General features: G+C 41.1%; 1 protein-coding gene across 26 annotated transcripts in view; it reads right to left on the bottom strand.

The window, feature by feature from the left end:
• The window catches only part of mark3a (MAP/microtubule affinity-regulating kinase 3a), a 52,385-nt gene that overhangs the window by 26,411 nt on the left and 7,433 nt on the right, over nucleotides 1-18,541 (bottom strand). For all 26 annotated transcript variants that reach the window (XR_007881632.1, XR_007881634.1, XM_051385047.1 and 23 more), the window contains 4 exons: nucleotides 9,924-9,972; nucleotides 7,842-7,907; nucleotides 3,642-3,712; nucleotides 2,010-2,066 (listed from right to left, as the gene is read on the bottom strand). Coding sequence is in view for 24 of the 26 variants with exons in the window: in XM_051385047.1 (XP_051241007.1) it covers nucleotides 2,010-2,066; nucleotides 3,642-3,712; nucleotides 7,842-7,907; nucleotides 9,924-9,972 (243 nt within the window). In the remaining 2 variants the exon portion in view is untranslated. The remainder of the gene's footprint in view (nucleotides 1-2,009; nucleotides 2,067-3,641; nucleotides 3,713-7,841; nucleotides 7,908-9,923; nucleotides 9,973-18,541) is intronic.

Below are 18,541 nucleotides of genomic sequence, written 5' to 3'. Positions count from 1 at the left end.
AACAACACTGACTTGCAACGTGTCTGACCGATCGACGGCAAAAGAAAACATCTAACGTCAGTGGGAGACAGGAGTGAAGCCCTGAGAGTAAATGAAATGAGGCTACAAGCCCACAAGGGATTGTGGTTCATTTGATGGTTAAAATTTGACCTCTCCACAATCACACCTGCGACACACGGACACGTCGACAAACACACAGGGAGAAGACACTGCTCTCACGTCCTCATGGATCATTCATGAAGCTCCACACAGGAAATGGTTTAGACATGCAGCAAGATACACGGGCTTCTCTTAGCTGAGCGACTCCCACTGACAGGGAGGGAGGGAGGGAGGGAGGAGGAAGGGATAAAAATACAGAAGCATCAATATTTATACTCTGGGAGAAGTAAAAAGCGCGTCACGGCTGCAAAATGAGGAGAGGTGGTCCATTTACGCTACGACGGGTGATGTGGCGCAGAACATGTGAGCGGTTAAGAGAGGGCCGCCTAATTTGTGGCGTAAGGATACGTTTTTAAAAAAAAAAGGAGACAGCAGAGTGGAGCCTCATTAGCAGCGTATGCGGCATTTTTTTGGAATTGGATGTTTGGAGTCGTCAGTGGGAATATGGGAGTTAAGAGGAGAGTCATAAAACACGTAACACTGACGTCAGCTCCCTGCTCTGACCTTTCCATCCGAAATGAGTCAGAGGTAATTAGCCTCAACGGTGGAGACACTTACACTCACTTAGACGCTAATTTAAACCCTTCACAGGGCCGCTGATTAACATGGATACGACTAAAAATGTGAAGTAATTTTAGTTCTATACGGCAAATTAGCATCTTAAATGTGAACTTTCCTTTTTCCTGCAGCTGCAAACGAGAGTTAAACACATGGAGGAAAATCTCTGACGTTAAATTAAAATACTCAGATATCCTCAATCTGTGATCAAAGCTGGTAAATCTGAACGTTCAGCTGATGTGTGTGAACCAGACGAGGCTCACTCGTTTAATAATGTTAAATCAAAATGAAAATGAAATGCATTTTGTTTTATATCATGATGGAAGATGGAAGGTTATTTTGTACAACAACCTCTGCATCATATAGACGGAAATTAAACAGTTTTAATCCCACAAATATCAAATAAAAACTATAAAATATAACAAAAACAAGGTGAAACTGTATAAAGAAACTCAGTTATAAGTGTTTTTATGTTCTGTTTCTGCTTTACTTTATATTCTTTGGTTTAGGAACATGTACAGTATGAGATCCTTTGAAAATAATGTATTTTTGTGTGTCACGTAATTGCGTGTGGGATGGACCGTTGCACTCATATGGCACAAAAATTAATCAATTAATCTGTTTGGTCCTTAAGAAGTCCCAAAGCCTTGGCTGGCATACTTTAAATTGCCTGTTTTGTGTGACCAGTAGCCAAAAACATAAAGATTTTTGTTTAATATCATAAGAAAACATGAAAATATTCATATCCTAACCCATCAACCAGTAAATTTAAGTTTAAAAATGGACTCCAATTAACTTATCATCAAAAGAGTTGCCAATTAATTTTCTGTTGATTAACTAGCTGTAATTCTACTTAAAGTTGAACCTATTTCTGTTGTTTTCATTTGTATTTATTAATAACTGCTGCTCATATTTGATACAAAGGCTTATTGTTGTTGTTGTCTTTGTTATAATACTTTAATAACCAAATGTTGGCAGAAACATATACATGTACAATAAAAAAAACTCTTAAACTTTTATTGTCTGGACTCTAAATTGAGGTAATTTTCAGGGTTTTTCTTGTTAAATTCTTCAGCCTTCACTGTGGTTGGTAATTGCCTACATTTCACCAAAAGCCCTGAACTCCAGACAACACAGTGATGTTGCTGATGATAATGGCCGCACACTTTTGAACAACCCAATCATGTGGCTGCGTTGCTTTCAGGTCGATTGAAGCAGAATAAAAGTTGCCTCAGCCTCTTTTTCTGAAATAATCTTCCTGCTACCGACCGGCGCGGCGTCTCTGAACTCACCTTGAGGTCTCTGTGAACAATGTGCTTCTGGTGGCAGTACTGCACCGCCGATACAATCTGTACGAGGGAAAAAAAAGACAAGCAGAGTTTAGTTAAATGTCTGCTGTTCTGTTCTCAGGCCGTGATAAAAGGATGTGGTGGAGGTGGAGGAGGAGGAGGAGGAGATGTGGTCGACACTGACAGGAAAGATAAAACATAGTGCAGGTGGGGCTGAAGACACCAGAAGGGTGAGAGAGAGAGAGAACAAGTTTCCTCTGCAGTGGCTCATTGTTCATGGATCTGTCTCACAGTGCAGGTAACAGCCTGTGACAGACAGACAGACAGACAGACAGACCGAAATATTGACACCTTTTTTCTTGCTTTTTGTTCAATTTCTAATTCTCTTGCATCTTCAGCTCAGACTTAAATGGGGGGGGGGGGTGTTGAGTGTAAAACTGAACATTCACACGTTCCAGCTCTGTAAGAAATCCCTCTGCTGGCATGAACACATTCAGAGTTCCTGTTATTGCAGTACAATCATCCACATTTGTTTCTTTTGTGTTTAAAAAGGCAATATTTCCAATTCTACACTGCTGCTTAAAAAAGGTTCATAAAGTAGAAGAGCAAAACTAAAGAAGGTCGATTCTCATTTACCAATCACTCTGTTTTAAATTCTGCTTGCTATGCATGAACCACAGTCGCCTTTAAAACCTTTTTTTTTAATGTTTCAGGAATGAGAAATACTGAAAAGCTTCCTTACAAGGAACTTTTTGTTGATTCTTGCAGCTCCTGTGGACAAAAACGCCTGGTTTCATTGATTTCAAGGGGAATCCGACTAAAATCCGAGCCTTGTTTGTTTATGTAGGTCATAAAGAGGAATTAGTATTAAACTAACCAGTTAAATACTCCTTGTAGTAAGTTTACAGCGGCTTTACAAAGGTACGGTCACATTAGCCTCCCCAACAACAAAACTGCCTGTCAAAATCAACATTTAGTGAAGTGATCACAAGCTGTAAACAATCCGTGGGAGCCAATGTTTCAGCGTGATACTGTACACAATAAACACGGTGATAACACCCACTACAATGATGATCATGTCACTTTCACAATACCCAATGCATCACTGTTTCTACTGGCTGACTGTGCACATCCAATCGGTCAAAGTTGAACTGTGAACTGACCCTTGACCAACTGCAGATTGCACCAAAACCGAAAACGGGAGGGAGACGGAGCATTCTCAGGCAGGAAGTGTACGTTGGAGTGCTGATGACAGTTTTGTACAACTCACAAACGATGACGCTTTCATTTTGTGGTTTGAATGAGTGTTTCCGTGTGACACTGACTCTATGCGATGGGTAATTTTGGTGTCTGTAGAAGTTTTAAACCCTCCTTTCAGCACATAAAGTAGTTAAATGTATGGCCAGTTTCTAATCATCACATAACACTCATTGACTTTGAACTGTGTGACAGTTGTTGAGGTGGTAAGTGATGGGGGAAGAGGCAGGTTTGGACATTTCTCATCAGTCTTTAGACAACAGAGACAGGGTTTTTTTTTTCTTCCCAGAAGCGGGACAGAGGACAGCGACCTGTCTGAGGTAGAGCCGAGAGCAGAGGTGTGAAACCAGAACACTGCAGGGGGAGAAAGCTGGGTACCTGTCTAAATTTAGCTCTGGCCTCTTTTTCCTTCATTCTTCCATGTGCAACCAGGTAGTCGAAGACTTCTCCTGCAAAAAGAGACAGAGACAGAGAGAGAGAGAGAGAGAGAGAGAGAGAGAGAGAGAGAGAGAGAGAGATTAGAGAAGTATAAGAAACAGAAAGCAATGAATGAGAAGGAAAAGACACAGATGCAAGGTGAAGAGAAACAAAAAGTGAGTCACAACTTAAAAATAAAAATAAGCCAACAAAAATAACTTCAGGATGGACTTCTTCTATGCAGCTGGCCTGCACAGTCACCCATGTGCATGGTTCGAGGGTGTTTCTTGACCATATTGGGGCGAGCGTGGGGCTGCTTCCTCCACACTGAGCCTCTCCTGGAGGCACAAAGCTGCTGCCGCTGCCGAGCTCGGCTCCAGCAGCGGCCCCTTTTTCCTTCCCTCGGCCCACACTTCTGCACACTCCCAGCCAAAACGTGACTACGCTCGCTCGTGTGCTAATTGAGCTCGAGTGGCTGGCGTATGTATGTGTGTGTGTGTGTGTGTATCCATACCAGGGCGAATAAAAAAAAAAGGAACTAAACAAAATAACAAGCAACAAAAAAAACAGCCTCCCCCACTTTTCCTGAATCCTCGAAGCCCTCCCACTCTCTCTGCAATGACCTGCAGAGGCGGTCAGAGTGTACGTTTCTATACTTCAGAGCTCTAGAAAAGCAACAATTCATCGGCGCTCTCTGACTCAACCGCTGAAGACAGAATGTGCCAGCTAACACTTTGCATGTTAGAACTAAAAGGGCACAGCGTGTGCCGTACATGGGGATGAGATTTGGGAACAAAACTGGGAAGTAGGAAGAAAATTGTAACCTTGCTCGAGGAAAAATGGGCCGTTTAAAAATGTTTGGATGATTGTACGAATGTGAAACTGCAGCATGATATTACTGAATTATTAAACAGTGCTGAGGAGACTTCTTGAGCCACATTGCCCCACAGATTGCTCCCGTTTGAATACAATTAGCTCTGATCCAGTAACGTATACTAACATGGATCTCTGCAAACTGGAACATCTCAGTCAACGATCTGAGGTAAAAAGTTAGAAACTCCTTATTGGACTGTAAAGTGGGGGAAAAAACAACGCCTACAGCCACACTAGCAGGTCTGTGAGGCTGTGTTTAGGAGCCAAATGCAAACACGCTCCACTGACAATGCTCACATACTGATGTTAAGCAAGTATAATGTCTTGGTTTTGCACGATAGCATGCTAACAAGCACAGCTGAGGCTGGTACTTGGATATAAAACAGGAACTGATGATGGTGTTACTAAAAACTAAAAAAACAAAAAAATATCAAAGGTATAACAATTCCTCCTGAGGGGAGTCACGGATGTCTCAAAAACTGAACTTCAATGCAATACTAGTATAAAAAAAAAGATTCTTGATACCTCAGCAAAAAGAATAAAGTCCTAGGCACGCACAAATCTTCCCTCTTTTTCCTAAATGAACAACCTGCTGGTAGAGAGAAAGACTCTGAGCATACATCGAGGATCAGTTAGAACCAACATGAACTCATTTCTAGCTGGTTGCTTCTAATGGGACTATTTTAATTCTGCTTCCTTCTCCACCTTATTTCAATGTTTACTCAAAAAACTAGTTTAATCTGCTCACCTTGCTGTTCCCCTTTATGCACACACCCTCCACCTCTGCACACAGTAACACTAACTCGCCTCTTTCTGTCTCTCTCTCTCACTCTCTCCCCCTCCCTCCCTGTTGTGTGTGTCTGCTCTGTTGACCTTCAGCAGTATTTTCTATAAAGTCGGCCAAAAAAAAAAAAAAAACCTGTGGTCCCGTTTTCACAAGAGCAGGTGAGTCGACTCCCTCAATCACTCGCTTATTGAACACAATACCAGATAGCGTCTCTCTCTCCCTGCAACAGAGCAGGTGTGACGGTCAGTAGATGGCACCGGAGGGGGAGAGCGAGGGGAGATTGTCAACTAGTTATCGATTGCAGATGGATTCGTTCTGATTGTAGATCTGTTTTTTTTTTTAATAAGTTTGGTACTTTTTATAGATTGTATTGTTTTAAACATGTGGGATCAAATAAGTGTCGATACTTTTGACAACTTCAGTCCATCCAGTAGTTGTTGAGATATTTTAGTCTGGGCCAAACATCCACAATGTCACCCCAATCAAAGACGGCCGCAGGGCTGCAGTTTAACCTCCAGCCACCAGTGAAAGAACCGTTCTTTAGTACGTTTTGTATCGACTCTATTGGAAGAATCATCTCTCTGTTCGGATAAATAATGTTTCTTATTACTTTACATCTGTCTGACAGCTTGTAGGTCAGCGGGAACGTTCCCAATCGTGAGCTGAGTTTGTATTTTCATCATTCCTCGAGTAACTAACTTCATTACCGGCTCTGTGACTGAAATATACAAGTTCTGCAGAGATCCTGAATCAGGGCTAGAAGACGGAGAGCTGAAGGGGGTCGCCTTGAGATTCTGCCCGAATTCCAAGAAAATCAATCCGAAACTGAAAGAAATATTAGATTTATTTGTACTAAAGATTTAATGCAATTGGCCTGTGATCAGAGCTTCCATCTCAGCAGTAATGTGATTTTTTGCTCCTCAGTGAGTAGATCTTCACAATTTGTCGTCTCTGCTTGGCTCAGCGGTCCAAACGTGACCTTTCCAAGAAATCAATGACAAGCTGAGCCTTTCAGGGCCTGTGTGACGCTGGGTTATAAAAAAGGAGGAATTAAAAGGACGCTTTTATTATAAGAAACCTCTAAAATAAACTAAACCGGTGTAAAGAAGCTGGAGCTCTCACATTCGGAGAATATAAATTAGATTTTCCTGTTTTGTAGTTATAAATATGGACACTGACACATGCAGACAACTCCTAAGATGATAATGACATTGAAATGTCAGTTCCTGGCAGTTACTGAATAAAGACAAAAGTGTTTGTCTCTTTACATTTTAGTCCATCAGTTGGAAGCTTTTCCTGGAAATGTTTTTGTAACAGTTGCTTTAGTTAACGAGCCTCCCTCCTTATTCTTCCTCTTCCTCTGCTGTAACACACAGTCACTCATCTGCAATACGTAACTGCGAGGACAAATTTGAAGCTAGTTTACAGACTCCTCCCTGGAAGTTCACTTAGGGGAGGAAGAGTGTTATATCCGTGTATCCGGGGTGATCCTGAACACACAACTTAATGAAAAATATGGATGTTGATTTAACAGCTTTTAGTTTCAGACAGGCAGAAATCCACGCAACCGATGGGAGTCGATCAATGTATTGTTCCTGCTCTGACTGGTCTCTGTTTGTTTCCACTGGACTGATTCGTGTCTCTGCATCGAAAGATATTAATATTGTTTGTGATATTGTGTCGATTCTCAAAAACAACGTAGACAGTGAAACAAATGCAGGTCCAACTGGTTGCATTAAAAATCACAATATATTGAATCGTAACCCAGTATTGTGATATGTATTCTTGCCAATACACAGCCATAGTCACCATCCTGGAAAAGAAAATACGAACTACTACCTACAATAATATATATGAATATTAGTAGATGGCAGCATCAACAAAAAACGTTTTAAAGTGCTTTAATTCTCAAGTCAAGAGATATTTTGTGATATGCTGCTTCAAGTTATGGACCCAACGTCATGTCCCATATTCTCTCTAAGTAACAACAACTTATTCAGTGTACATCAACAGTACGAGTCATCTCTTTACACTCAATTATTCAAAGTCTGTTTAAAAGATAAAAACTGTAAATAACACTTGAGACGAAGATTTGTGTTCCTCTTCAGCTGTGCTTTCAGACAGAAGAAGTCTACAGACTGTATCCTGCTCCCAACGTATATAAATTATTAACGCGCACATTTAATCACATTTGGAGTTAATAAATCATACTTGGGACCTCGGGAGCAGCACACAGTGTGCCGACTTCTACCGACTATATCTGGTGTTATCTGGAGATATGGTTGCAAAAATGTTACTCTCGTTCTTTTTAAGTTTACAGTTTCATTTACAGTCCACCTTTGTTTGTACCATCAGCTGTTTCACGTTTAAACCTCCACGTGAGGACGACTAGTACCTTTTAAGGTCAAGGAAACTCTGTTATGAGGCTTATAAAACAATTAAAACAAACATGAGGTACAAAGTTTGCAGCAAACAACATGACAATTTAATTTCTGTCTCACCTCCACTTGCATACTCCATCACCAGGTAGAGCGTCCTCTCCGTCTCAATCACTTCAAAAAGCTTGACTAAGAGAGAGAGAGAGAGAGAGAGAGACACACACAGACAGAGAGAGAGGAAATTATAAATTCAATTATGTCTAAAGATTGGGGAGGTGGGGGGAGTCAGACAGACACAGTAATGAATTCATGGACACAAACACCAAAATGTTTCCAGACAGACACCTAGAGAGAGACCGGGGGGGCAAAGAGAAGTCACATGGATGTGTGTGTTCGTGTCGTGACCGTGTGAGATCAGCATCGAGCCCAGCTTAGCAGCACTCGATATTTACCGCACAGTCCAAAAAGCTGCAGCGTGTTCGGCTCGAGGATATAAAAGAGTGTGTGATGAGCGGCTGAGGGCTGCGCTGCTAAATATAGACAAGGTGGGATGGAAGACAATGAGAGAGAGGGGAGAGAGGGGAGAGAGAGAGAGGTGGAGACAGACTGTGTACGGGCTGGTGAGCGGCTTACTATCACCCCTCGTAATTATAATCACATTTCTGCAGAGGAAATCATGGAGCGCGAGGAAAAAAGGAAATTAAAAGTAATTAGCGGGGAATCCCGTCTCCGAAACCTGAACGCACCGCGGCGGCAGGAGTGTCTGGTGTTGCACGCTGACGCTTATTTATGTGTGTGCAAACTATTTCACAAACAGGTAAATGAGGAGAAAATGAGTGTTTGGAGCCTTGATTTGGCTTTTTTTTAAACAGGGTACGTCGGCCCTTATGAACACAACTGAAGCTGAAACTATTAGTCGACTGGTTGAAAAATAATCAGCAAAAAAGTCAAATATTTGCTGACTCCAGCGTCTTCAATGTGACAATTTGCTGCTTATTAACTAGACATTTTTACTATATTTCAACCTCGGCCGCAGTATTTTTAATTCATTTATTGTATTCAAAGATTATTTTTTAGCATTTGTGCCTTTATTGGTCAGCTGACAGTGAAGCTGAGGCAGGAAACAAAAGGGAGAGACAGGAAAATAAAACATGTTTCTAATAAAATAATTACTATTTATCTTTTTATGTGTATTCTTTTCACCTTTTGTGAACCATTTAATCTATGAAATATGCTGGATGAAGAATGTTGTTTTAATAATAATACTTTCTTCTTCTTGTCTTAAGTTAAATCAATGAACTAAATATCTTCTTGAAGTTGTATTTTATGTACATTATAAGCGTTAGTTGTGAATCTAAACACCAGCTGATCGAGGCCACGCTGCTGTTTCCCGTCTCTCTGCTCGTGTTTGAAGCCTTCAGCAGCTGAGGTTTTTCATGACATTGGCTTCGTGTTCCTGCAGTGGTTTGGTGTTAGTTGGTATTTCCTCTCGCAGCTGGCAGTGCGATGCCAAAGTTTCTACTGCTCCAGGCAGTGTGCTCGCTTTGTTTATTGATCGAAAGCGCTTCATTTTCTAATCCCAAAACAAAAAGCAGGAAAGAATGACCCTCCGGTTTTCGGTCACAGTTACAGAGGACGGTAGCAATCAAGTTAGCCAGACAATGAAATGTTCCAGGTAATTTGTCTAAACATTATTTCATGTTATAAAACTTTAAAAAGCAGTTTTTTGGCTGCAGTGTTTCTCCTTTCCCTCTACATTGAGGTGGCTGCCACATTCACAGAAAACCTTTACATTTGCGAGGACGGTTTGATTTTAAAGAAAGCTCCACCGACTCAGTAATCTGCTCTGAACCAAAAACAAACATAAGAAAGGAACAAAAAGCTTTAAACAAGCTGATGAAATACAGGCTGGCTGCATGCTGCCGGTTCATGTGACTCTCCAGTAACAGAAAGGTCAAAGGTTAGAGCGCTGCAGCAGACATCAAACCCCCGACTGGAATCACATGTTAATGATTGAGGAAGTGAAATCTTCCCTTCTAGCACGACAATATTTCTAAATGTCAGAATTTACATGAGTGGAAATTCAAATGTAGCACAAGTGTATCTTACATCACTATTATCAGTATGTATGTTTAACTATCTAAAGTCTTAAACCTCATGTGAACGGATGCCGTTAGTGCTGATGTGTGTGTAAGAGCCACTCACCTATATTGGGATGATTCAAGATCTTCATTATTCTAACTTCTCTGAAGAGCTGAAACAAAAAAGGGAAAAGAAATGTTTACAGTTCGGTTTCAAGATTCAATACTTTGTTGACATTTTGACCCAGTTAGAAGGAATATTTCTGCTGTGTAAAAACAAAGCACAGGGACAGCACATACAGTAACAACACCGACAAATACAAAGAACTACGATATTGAAAACGGGGAATAAATATGACTGAGCTGTTTACACACAAGTTCCTAAAGTTTTAACCAAAGTGCACGGACTGCCCGGTTACCATAGGGTGTACTTGTTTGTCTGTACAGTTGGAGCACTTTGTGTGGAAATTAGTATGCACACAAACCATCTCAGTGGACTTTTTGGACTATTTTCAGAGTGTCAGCCTGTCCTATTTCTTCATGACATGAAATATACAACAAAACGAAGGAAACTGAGGGAAATACAGCGTCAAACAAATACGTGTAATAGGAGTAATTATTCCACATGTGGAAGTATTTCGAGTCACATTAATTCAACAGCAGCAAGTACAGAGTTCATGATAATAATAAAGTAAGTTACTTATTAAGTGGCGTTTCCATAAAACATGTAACCTCCATGTCACAAAGCAATAATTATTTAATTTTAAAAAGGATTTTCAGATTAGGTGCACACAGATTACATTAATTTATAAACGGCAGTTCACAGTTTTCCTCATCACATTCCTGATGATTGAGGAAACACGTCATCAACACTGCAGCTCTTAATCTTATTCAGCTCCTAACAGGAGATCATGGGTTCAGAAACCCAAACACTGATCCTCGTGTTGTGCCAACATCAACACATTTTAAGGAAATGTGATCGTTTTTGTCTCCGCCGGCGCGTCATCGCAAAACAACAGGATCTCCTGTAGCACGGCGTCGGTTTCCACCAGCCCCCCCACGACCCCTGCAGCAGGGTCGGGAGGGGGATCTGAGCCCAGTTAAACATGCACCATCACATCTACCCACCACCTCCCCCCCTCTGTGCACTAATAACAAGACACTCTGTGAACACACGCTCTCTTCCCCATCAGCATTCACAGTGACCGGACAGGCAGATTTGTAACGGCCAAAAGTGCTTTTAGGTCTTCTGCTGTTCGAGGCACAAAAAGAACTGAGCGCCATTTATTATTGATCCACTGTTAACTACACCTCGCTCTCCCGTCCCCGCTCTCCTCCCTTCCATAAAAATATAAAAAGGCATCAATCTTTCATGAGGCGGGAGTAGCCGCAGTTCGGTAGTTTGGCTCACTGACGAACAAAATGTAAAGGCTGTGTGCAGCTGGAAAACCCACACGGACACAAACACCTTCCATTAAATGAACAAACACATACAGAACGTGTAGATTTTAACAACCTTTACATCATCAAAGCACAAGTTTAAGTCATCGGAGGTGAAAATCTCGTCGAAATTGTTAAAGAATATCCATCTGAACCATAAATAATAAGATAAAACAGCATGTTTTTAAAGCTGTATGCTGACATTTTTACTTGTTTACAACATAAATTATTTTCTGACTGACATTTCTTTTCCAATTGAATTGATAAATCGTTTCAGCAGCACTTTTTAAGACCTTTCTATACCTTTACTTTCACATCTTATTCAGATAATAGATCCCACGTTCATCCTTCTGCTTCCCCAACAATGAATGTTCTACTGTAAGTACAGTAGAATAATCATTTAGTCTATGAAATGGTAAAAATAGTTATCAGAGCTCTTAAATTTGCTTATTTTGACAAAACTTTCACAAAATTCAATTAACAATCATTTGAAAAAATAACACCAAGCAAAAATCCTCCAATTTTAAAGCTCAAACCATAAATATTTGACAAATTTTACTCACATAAGGTTATGAATTATTAAAACTGTCAAAAGAAATTCTGCTGATCAACTAATCACTGATTGATAAATATCAACTCTTTATTCTGACAGACAGCTGAAACAACTCAGTAAATCCTTTTCAATTTGTGCTTTTTGCTCAATTATCCTTCTGATAACCGAACTGTTCTTTAAAGAATACATAACCAATGAATGTATTGATTACTTATGTGACTAAGGAAAGGCAACCACTCTTTTGTTAAAGTCTGTAAAATAATGACAGATGCCAATCGCAAGTCATCAGAGCTCAAAATGAGACATTAATGTTGCTGATTTTGTTTAAAAATACCAAAGTTTAATTAATATGCAAAGAAAATGGAAAAAAAAGACAACCAAGGAAATACTTCCACAGCTATTTTTACATCTTCAACCCAAATGTTTGACACTTTTACGTAAAACAAAATCAATAACAACTATCAGGTTTGTTTCAGTTGATCGACTAATCACTGAATTGACAAATTGTTTCAGCAGCACCGACTTCCCTTCGTCATTTTACTTCAAAAAGTAATAATCATAAAGTGAACGAATCTCATCCAGTTAATAAATCGTTGCTTATTTGTGCTTCTTCTTTTTTCCCCCCCTCTCATTTATCTCCGAGCTTTAATCTGTTCCCTCAGTGGGGAGTGAAATAAGCGACGCCAGTAAAGCGAGTCGGGAGTCTGAGCGACACAACAACAAAAAACAAAGGTTCGCTGACAGACTCGAACCCACGGCGCCGATCCACCGGGTCGCCCCGATATAAACTCCTTCTGTCCTGAACCCTGGACCGCCGGGTGTCTGCCTGAGAGGCAAACAGATGGTGACAAACAGCGGGGTGATGTTTTTACGCTCGGTACCGCTTCAACACGCGTGGTTACACAATGCTGTAAAAATGTTATGTTGAGATTAAATGTCCAGTTTCACACTGACCCCCCCCTCTCCCTCTGCACACTCTGGTTGTCCACCGTCTGTACATTTCTGTTCTTGGTTGTTTGAGGTAAAAACACACACTGTTATTAATCCAGTCACACACTCATTTAATGGCTGTGTCACGAGGCTCTGATGGCCGAGCGGTTTAGGACACCGACCACGTTCTCACAGCAGCCCCGGTTAGTACCAGAGAGACCAAACAGGATCCAGGAAGTCCAGTTTGAGCAACAAATCCACGTTTTATAAGGTTTATAAGAGAACTGTGCACTGCGCAGTGGTTTATAAAATGATCTTTACTGCTGTTGAGAGTTACGATGGCAGCATTTTTTTATCTCTGAGAGCAAAGATTTAAAAGCAAACTGTAGAAATATGGTGTTTAGGTTATAAAGGAATCTACCAGGAATGCAAAGTTGCACGTATTAGCACCTCGCTGGATCATTTAAAAGTTGAGCCTGGTTCAACCTTTTTTTTTTATTGTTGCCAGAGCCCTTTGTGTTGGCAGCGCACCCCCGACAGAGTGGTTTTATTGAATGAACGATGGGAATCTTTGTTGTGTGTCGCTCCTTCTCTCTCCTCTCTCTTCCCGTCACCTCTCTACTGTGAATTAGCAAAATTAAAATCCCACAAAAAAAAAAAAAAAGGTATAATGTGGGAGCTGTTGAAGGCATTCTGGGAAGTGTACTAAAATGAAGCAGGAAGGGGTTAACCACACAAGCTTATCAATGCATTTCATGAGAGAACAACAAGTTGAACAGACTAGATATTTGTCAAATGTGTGAACATTTCCTTCCTCAGACAAATACTGACGGTTTCAGTAACATTACAGTGAAATAGTGCCGGAACAAATAGTGGATAAATCAAATTAGAGGATTAGTTGTTTAACAGAAAATGATAATGAATTAATCCTTTATGACAAACTTTTCTTATGAAAATAAAAAGGATTTGCTGTATGTCTGACTGATGAGCTGACAATGTTAAGCACTGTGAAGACATTATTAGGGTGATAAGAACTTTTTCCACTTCAAGCGAATAAAAAATTAAATTAAACTTGAGTTGCAGCCCTCATTTGATCTTATAATTATGAGATTTTACTCGTGATAATGCCATCTCACTGCATCTTTCTGTTTCTGTCTAGAAAGCAGCATAAAAGCAACAAAAAAAAGGGTTGTAAAGATGATAAGTATCACTATATAGGTATCACTTCAAGTTATATGACTTCTGAATAGTAATTTAAACACTCAGAAGCTGCAGGGGAACGCCGGCTGTGGGAGGAACTCCGATAATAAATCTCATTTCATTCTCGGTTCAGAGACGACTGAAGGGTTAATTATGAACTCCGGTCAGCGGAGCCTTCAGGACCGAGTCGACCGTTTTGGAAGCCATGTTAACAAACTGGCTGCTGACGAGGAGGAGGAGGAGGAGGAGGATGAAGACGAGCTCTGTAGTGAGCCTGAGGTCTCCTCACTGTCATTACACTCTGCCTGTGATCCCGCTCTGCCCATCATTATACTGAAAATACTCTCCTGAGCGCTCAAACTACAGACGAATAAATCTGAGCTGGTTTTCGCTGCAACAGAAGCAGGAACTTTATCTTTGCTGATTACTAGACAGAACCAGCGGCTCTGAACAAACAGACAAACATCCTTTAAAAAGGAGTTAGATTGTCAGTCTGAGACCAACTCCTTTTTTTTTTTTAAACTCAGCGACTTTGTAAAGTCTTTGACACGCTCTGTGCTGTCCTACATAGCAGGAAACAAGCCTTTTTGACACCTGGGGAGGATGAGAAACAACAAACCAACAAGTGTATGGGAATACTTTGTCAGGTATGTTATGCAGTAAACAGCACACGAGGGAGACGGATGATTCACCACATAATACAACCATTAAGGTCGAGAACGTAAACCTGCTGGTGATCCAGTCATACCACCGCAGTGATGCACAGCTGTCCCGATTACGCAACCTGTCTTGTGATCAATACGAAGCACCTTCAGGACAAATGACACACAGTTTAAAGGGAGGAAGGGGAGAGATCACACCTACAGGCAGCTCGAGTAGAGAACCTCCCCGAGCTGCCTCAATTACAACTGATCCAGAGGCTTGTAAATAAAAGTCCTGCAGGCTTCTCCATTAGATCATTTACTGCATGTTTCTGGTTAAAACTTCCATCCCACCAGGTCAGAGACTTTTAGGTGAGTCACAACAAACGGGATTGCAGCCTCTGCAACAACGACTAAGAGTGATGGATGTCTGTGCACTTCCTGTAATTGACCCCCTGGTGTTTGTTTCAGTTAAGAGAAGAAAGAAAAATATCCAGGCTGCAGTTTTTAGTAGTACATTCTGTTACACTCGGCGCAGGTTGTTTGGTCTGAAGCTCGACTGTTATTGTTCCCATCTGGACAAACAAAATCAACCTGAGGGAACAAACGCTGGTTTGTATTAACTGCTCCAATCACACCCAATTTAGGACATTTACGGAGAGGTTAGTCTGAAGAGACGCCGGCAGACTTTAGACTTTAACTTTTGCACCGAGCTGTTGAATTTTCTCAGTGCAGCTTTGTTGCCTTTTGTGGACCATTAATGAGTTTCCCTTCGTTACTGGTTGCGTTTGTAGTTCAGTTGCAGTTGGATCAATAAGTCGTTTCAGAGATTGTTTCTTTGATTGTTTTGTTTTAATGTTTAGAGCCCTGAAGAGGTAAAAACTGCACAATATTTCACAATAACACAATTGTGTGAGGCAGAATTTCTACTCTGGAAATAATTTTGTTACTGATCTTGTAGATTAATCAATGCAGCTGGAAACCATCTGATAAACAGCCAACACAATACTTTCCTTGCCAATTACAAAACAATACTTTATTTTCTTCCAATCTGAGAAGTTTTTATACAAAACGTTTCTCTAAAAGAAGCCAAAGTTCAACAACATATCAGCACTAAATGCCGTCTTAGCGTAGCAGTCTGTAAACAGTTAATCAATTAAACATCCAACTCTTTGGTTCCAGCTTCTCAAATGGGAAGATTTGCTCCTTTTCTGTCTTATAACATTGTGAATTGAATATATTTAGACTTCATCTATTCACAATATCTATTTTAGTCTGCTGCTTGGACACAAAAAGCAATTCAAAGATGTCACCTTGAGCTCTGGGAAACTGTGACGGGCTTTGTTTTCTTTAGTTTATATAGACTTTTATAGAATTTATCAAATAAAGAAATACTATACAAATCAAAAGCAGTAATCAGAAGTACTATAAAAATAACCTGGAACTAGTTTAAAGATGATTTAAATCACAATATATATCATTAAAAGTTCAATACAAAGCCAGATTCATGAATGTCAGAGTCTCACAGACTGCAAATATTTGGTTTTTCATATGATAAAAGCTGTTATTTTTTAAATAAAACATCAAGAAAAGCTTATTTTCCCTGTAAGATTAATGCATTTTACGAGGCACTGCGTCGGTTCCTGCCTGCCTATAAGTGACGTTTAAAGGCTTTTAAAAGCTGCTCTACAACCACTTTAAGAAAAGTGAAACCTCAGCACAGGGAGCGCAGGTCGACCCAGAGCATTCGACACACACTGTTTACATTTAATCAAATGTCACACTCCCTTCCCCTGACCTTCGACCCGGACGACAACAAGACAAGACCTCAGCATGGGGTTGAACCAGGACACGGGGAACGAGAGGAGAACAGAGTGGGAGCTGAGAGCAGTTTGCCAGGAGCCAGTGACAGATGTGAACGTCGACTCAGCTCCTCCAAACTATTAAGAACAGAGGCTGAAAATAAACATTTAGGCTTCAGAGACGATATCCCCCGCTATCAGCCTCTCGCCAATTCTTCCAGTTACATAAGAGGTCAGGACACAGCGGTGCCGGCTCTGATGCAGGTTGGTTGTTGCAGCAGCAGCAGCAGCTCAGAGGAAAGAGGAGAGGAGAGGAAAATAAACACGAGATCCTTCAAAACTCATCTGAACCTGAACATCTGATACACATTGCCTGGTGACGTCCAGGCAGTAGATGTTTTAAAAGGATCAGGCTGGCATTTTTCTGTATGTTTCCCTTATTGCCAAAAGAAATCTCTGCGTGCTTCCCCAGCCTGTCTGCGGCTCTCGAAGCCCATTGGTTCCCACTGAAGACGTAAATCTTTTTTTTTTGAGGCTCGGTAATTTGGGGCACTGTAGTTTTTAGCAAATGTTACTCAAAGGGGAGTAGCTGGAGCGTTTGTTGAGGACTATTTTAAGCAAATTAAAAACACATTTGGTGCTCTAGTGAGTATCTATGGAAATGGTGCAACAGTCTGGCTCATTTGTGTAGTTTGTTAATAGTTTTTGGGTGATTACAGGAGGTTTAAAAGGAACGGTCAGATGTGTGGCTGAATATAAAGAACAGTGCAGCGCTTTGAGAAATACGCTTATTTGCTTTCCAGCCGAGAGTTAGAGGAGAAGATCGATAGCACTCTCATGTCTGCCAGTTCGATATGAAGCTACAGCCACCAGCCAGTTAGTTTAGCTTACCAGTACCTCTAATGCTCATTAATTTACACGTTATATCTGGAGAGTAATACCAAAATCTTGTGGTTTATTGGGGGTTATGTGCCGCACTATTTCATATCCTGTCACTGTGAGGTTGCCCAGACTACCCTAGTTTCAGGTCTTTATGGTAAGCTAAGCTAAGTGGCTGCTGGCGTTTTGCTTTCTGTTTACCAAACAGACACGAGAGTGGTATTAACCTTCTCTTCCAACTCTTGGCATGAAGTCGAATCTTCCAAAAATAGCAAACTACTCCTTTTAACACGAGTGACCCTCACAGACATGAAAACCCTTAAAATAAGCCACAAATCTTTTCCACGTCAGGATTTCCTTCAATTCTGAGTATTCAACCCCAAAGAAACACAGAGCTCGTCTATAAATAGACCCACATGACAGGAATGGGAATATTTAATGTGTCAATCATGAAAGAAAAAGCACTATAAAAAGCACTGGGATGTTTGAGAGTCAAGTTCTTAAAATAAACATTAAAAGAAAATCTAAATCCCTGGTGAACGGCAGGAAAAACAACAGGACAAATTCCTCAAAGAGAGTTTTCTTTTTTCCTCCTTTTCTTTGACTGTGACAAAGCAGTAACCTAAAAACAACAAGGATCGCCGACAAAAGCCTCACGCTTTGTGTTTTCCCCGTGAACGGCCCTGTCATGACTCAGTGTTTTTCTGTCAGCGTAGTGTCACAGCCAACGCCAAAGGGCCCGGGCCTCCGAGATACAAAGGCCAGAATCAATGGAGCTTTGGAAAAACTGATGGAAAACCACTAGCCGATCGCTGAGAGGGACGAGAGAGAGAGAGACGACGAGTGGCGGGGGCCGGCTGGACACCAGACACATCATCGCCGTCACCACCAGCAGCCGTCGCCACCGCACGCTACCCCGTCCCCTCTTCTTTTTCTGATGAGACAAAAAAGCCTCCGGAGCTGCAGCAGCTGAGTCGATATCACTCTGACTTCCCCGAAACCACTTCCAGGCCGAGAGACGGAGCCAAAATGTACAGCGGCACAGATCAAAACAACCGCACACTCACACTCACACCACACACACACTCTTCCCTTGCTAATGAGTGTACACAGAATAGGGACACAGGGTTATGGGCAGCTCGTTCTCAACTCACTGACTTCAAACTGTAAAGTGAAACTGCTTTTCACTGGGTAGCAAAAAGGGGAGCATTCACTCTCTCGGCCTCTGAATAATTTGCATTTTAAAAGCAAACCCGCTTCCTGATTTGGTTGATTTAACAAGGAAGAACAAAAACTG

This window comes from Dicentrarchus labrax, unplaced genomic scaffold (assembly GCF_905237075.1).
Source record: "Dicentrarchus labrax unplaced genomic scaffold, dlabrax2021, whole genome shotgun sequence".
Taxonomy (NCBI): domain Eukaryota; kingdom Metazoa; phylum Chordata; class Actinopteri; family Moronidae; genus Dicentrarchus; species Dicentrarchus labrax.
Note: the sequence above shows the minus strand (reverse complement) of the source record. Positions and strands in the feature narration are given on the sequence as shown.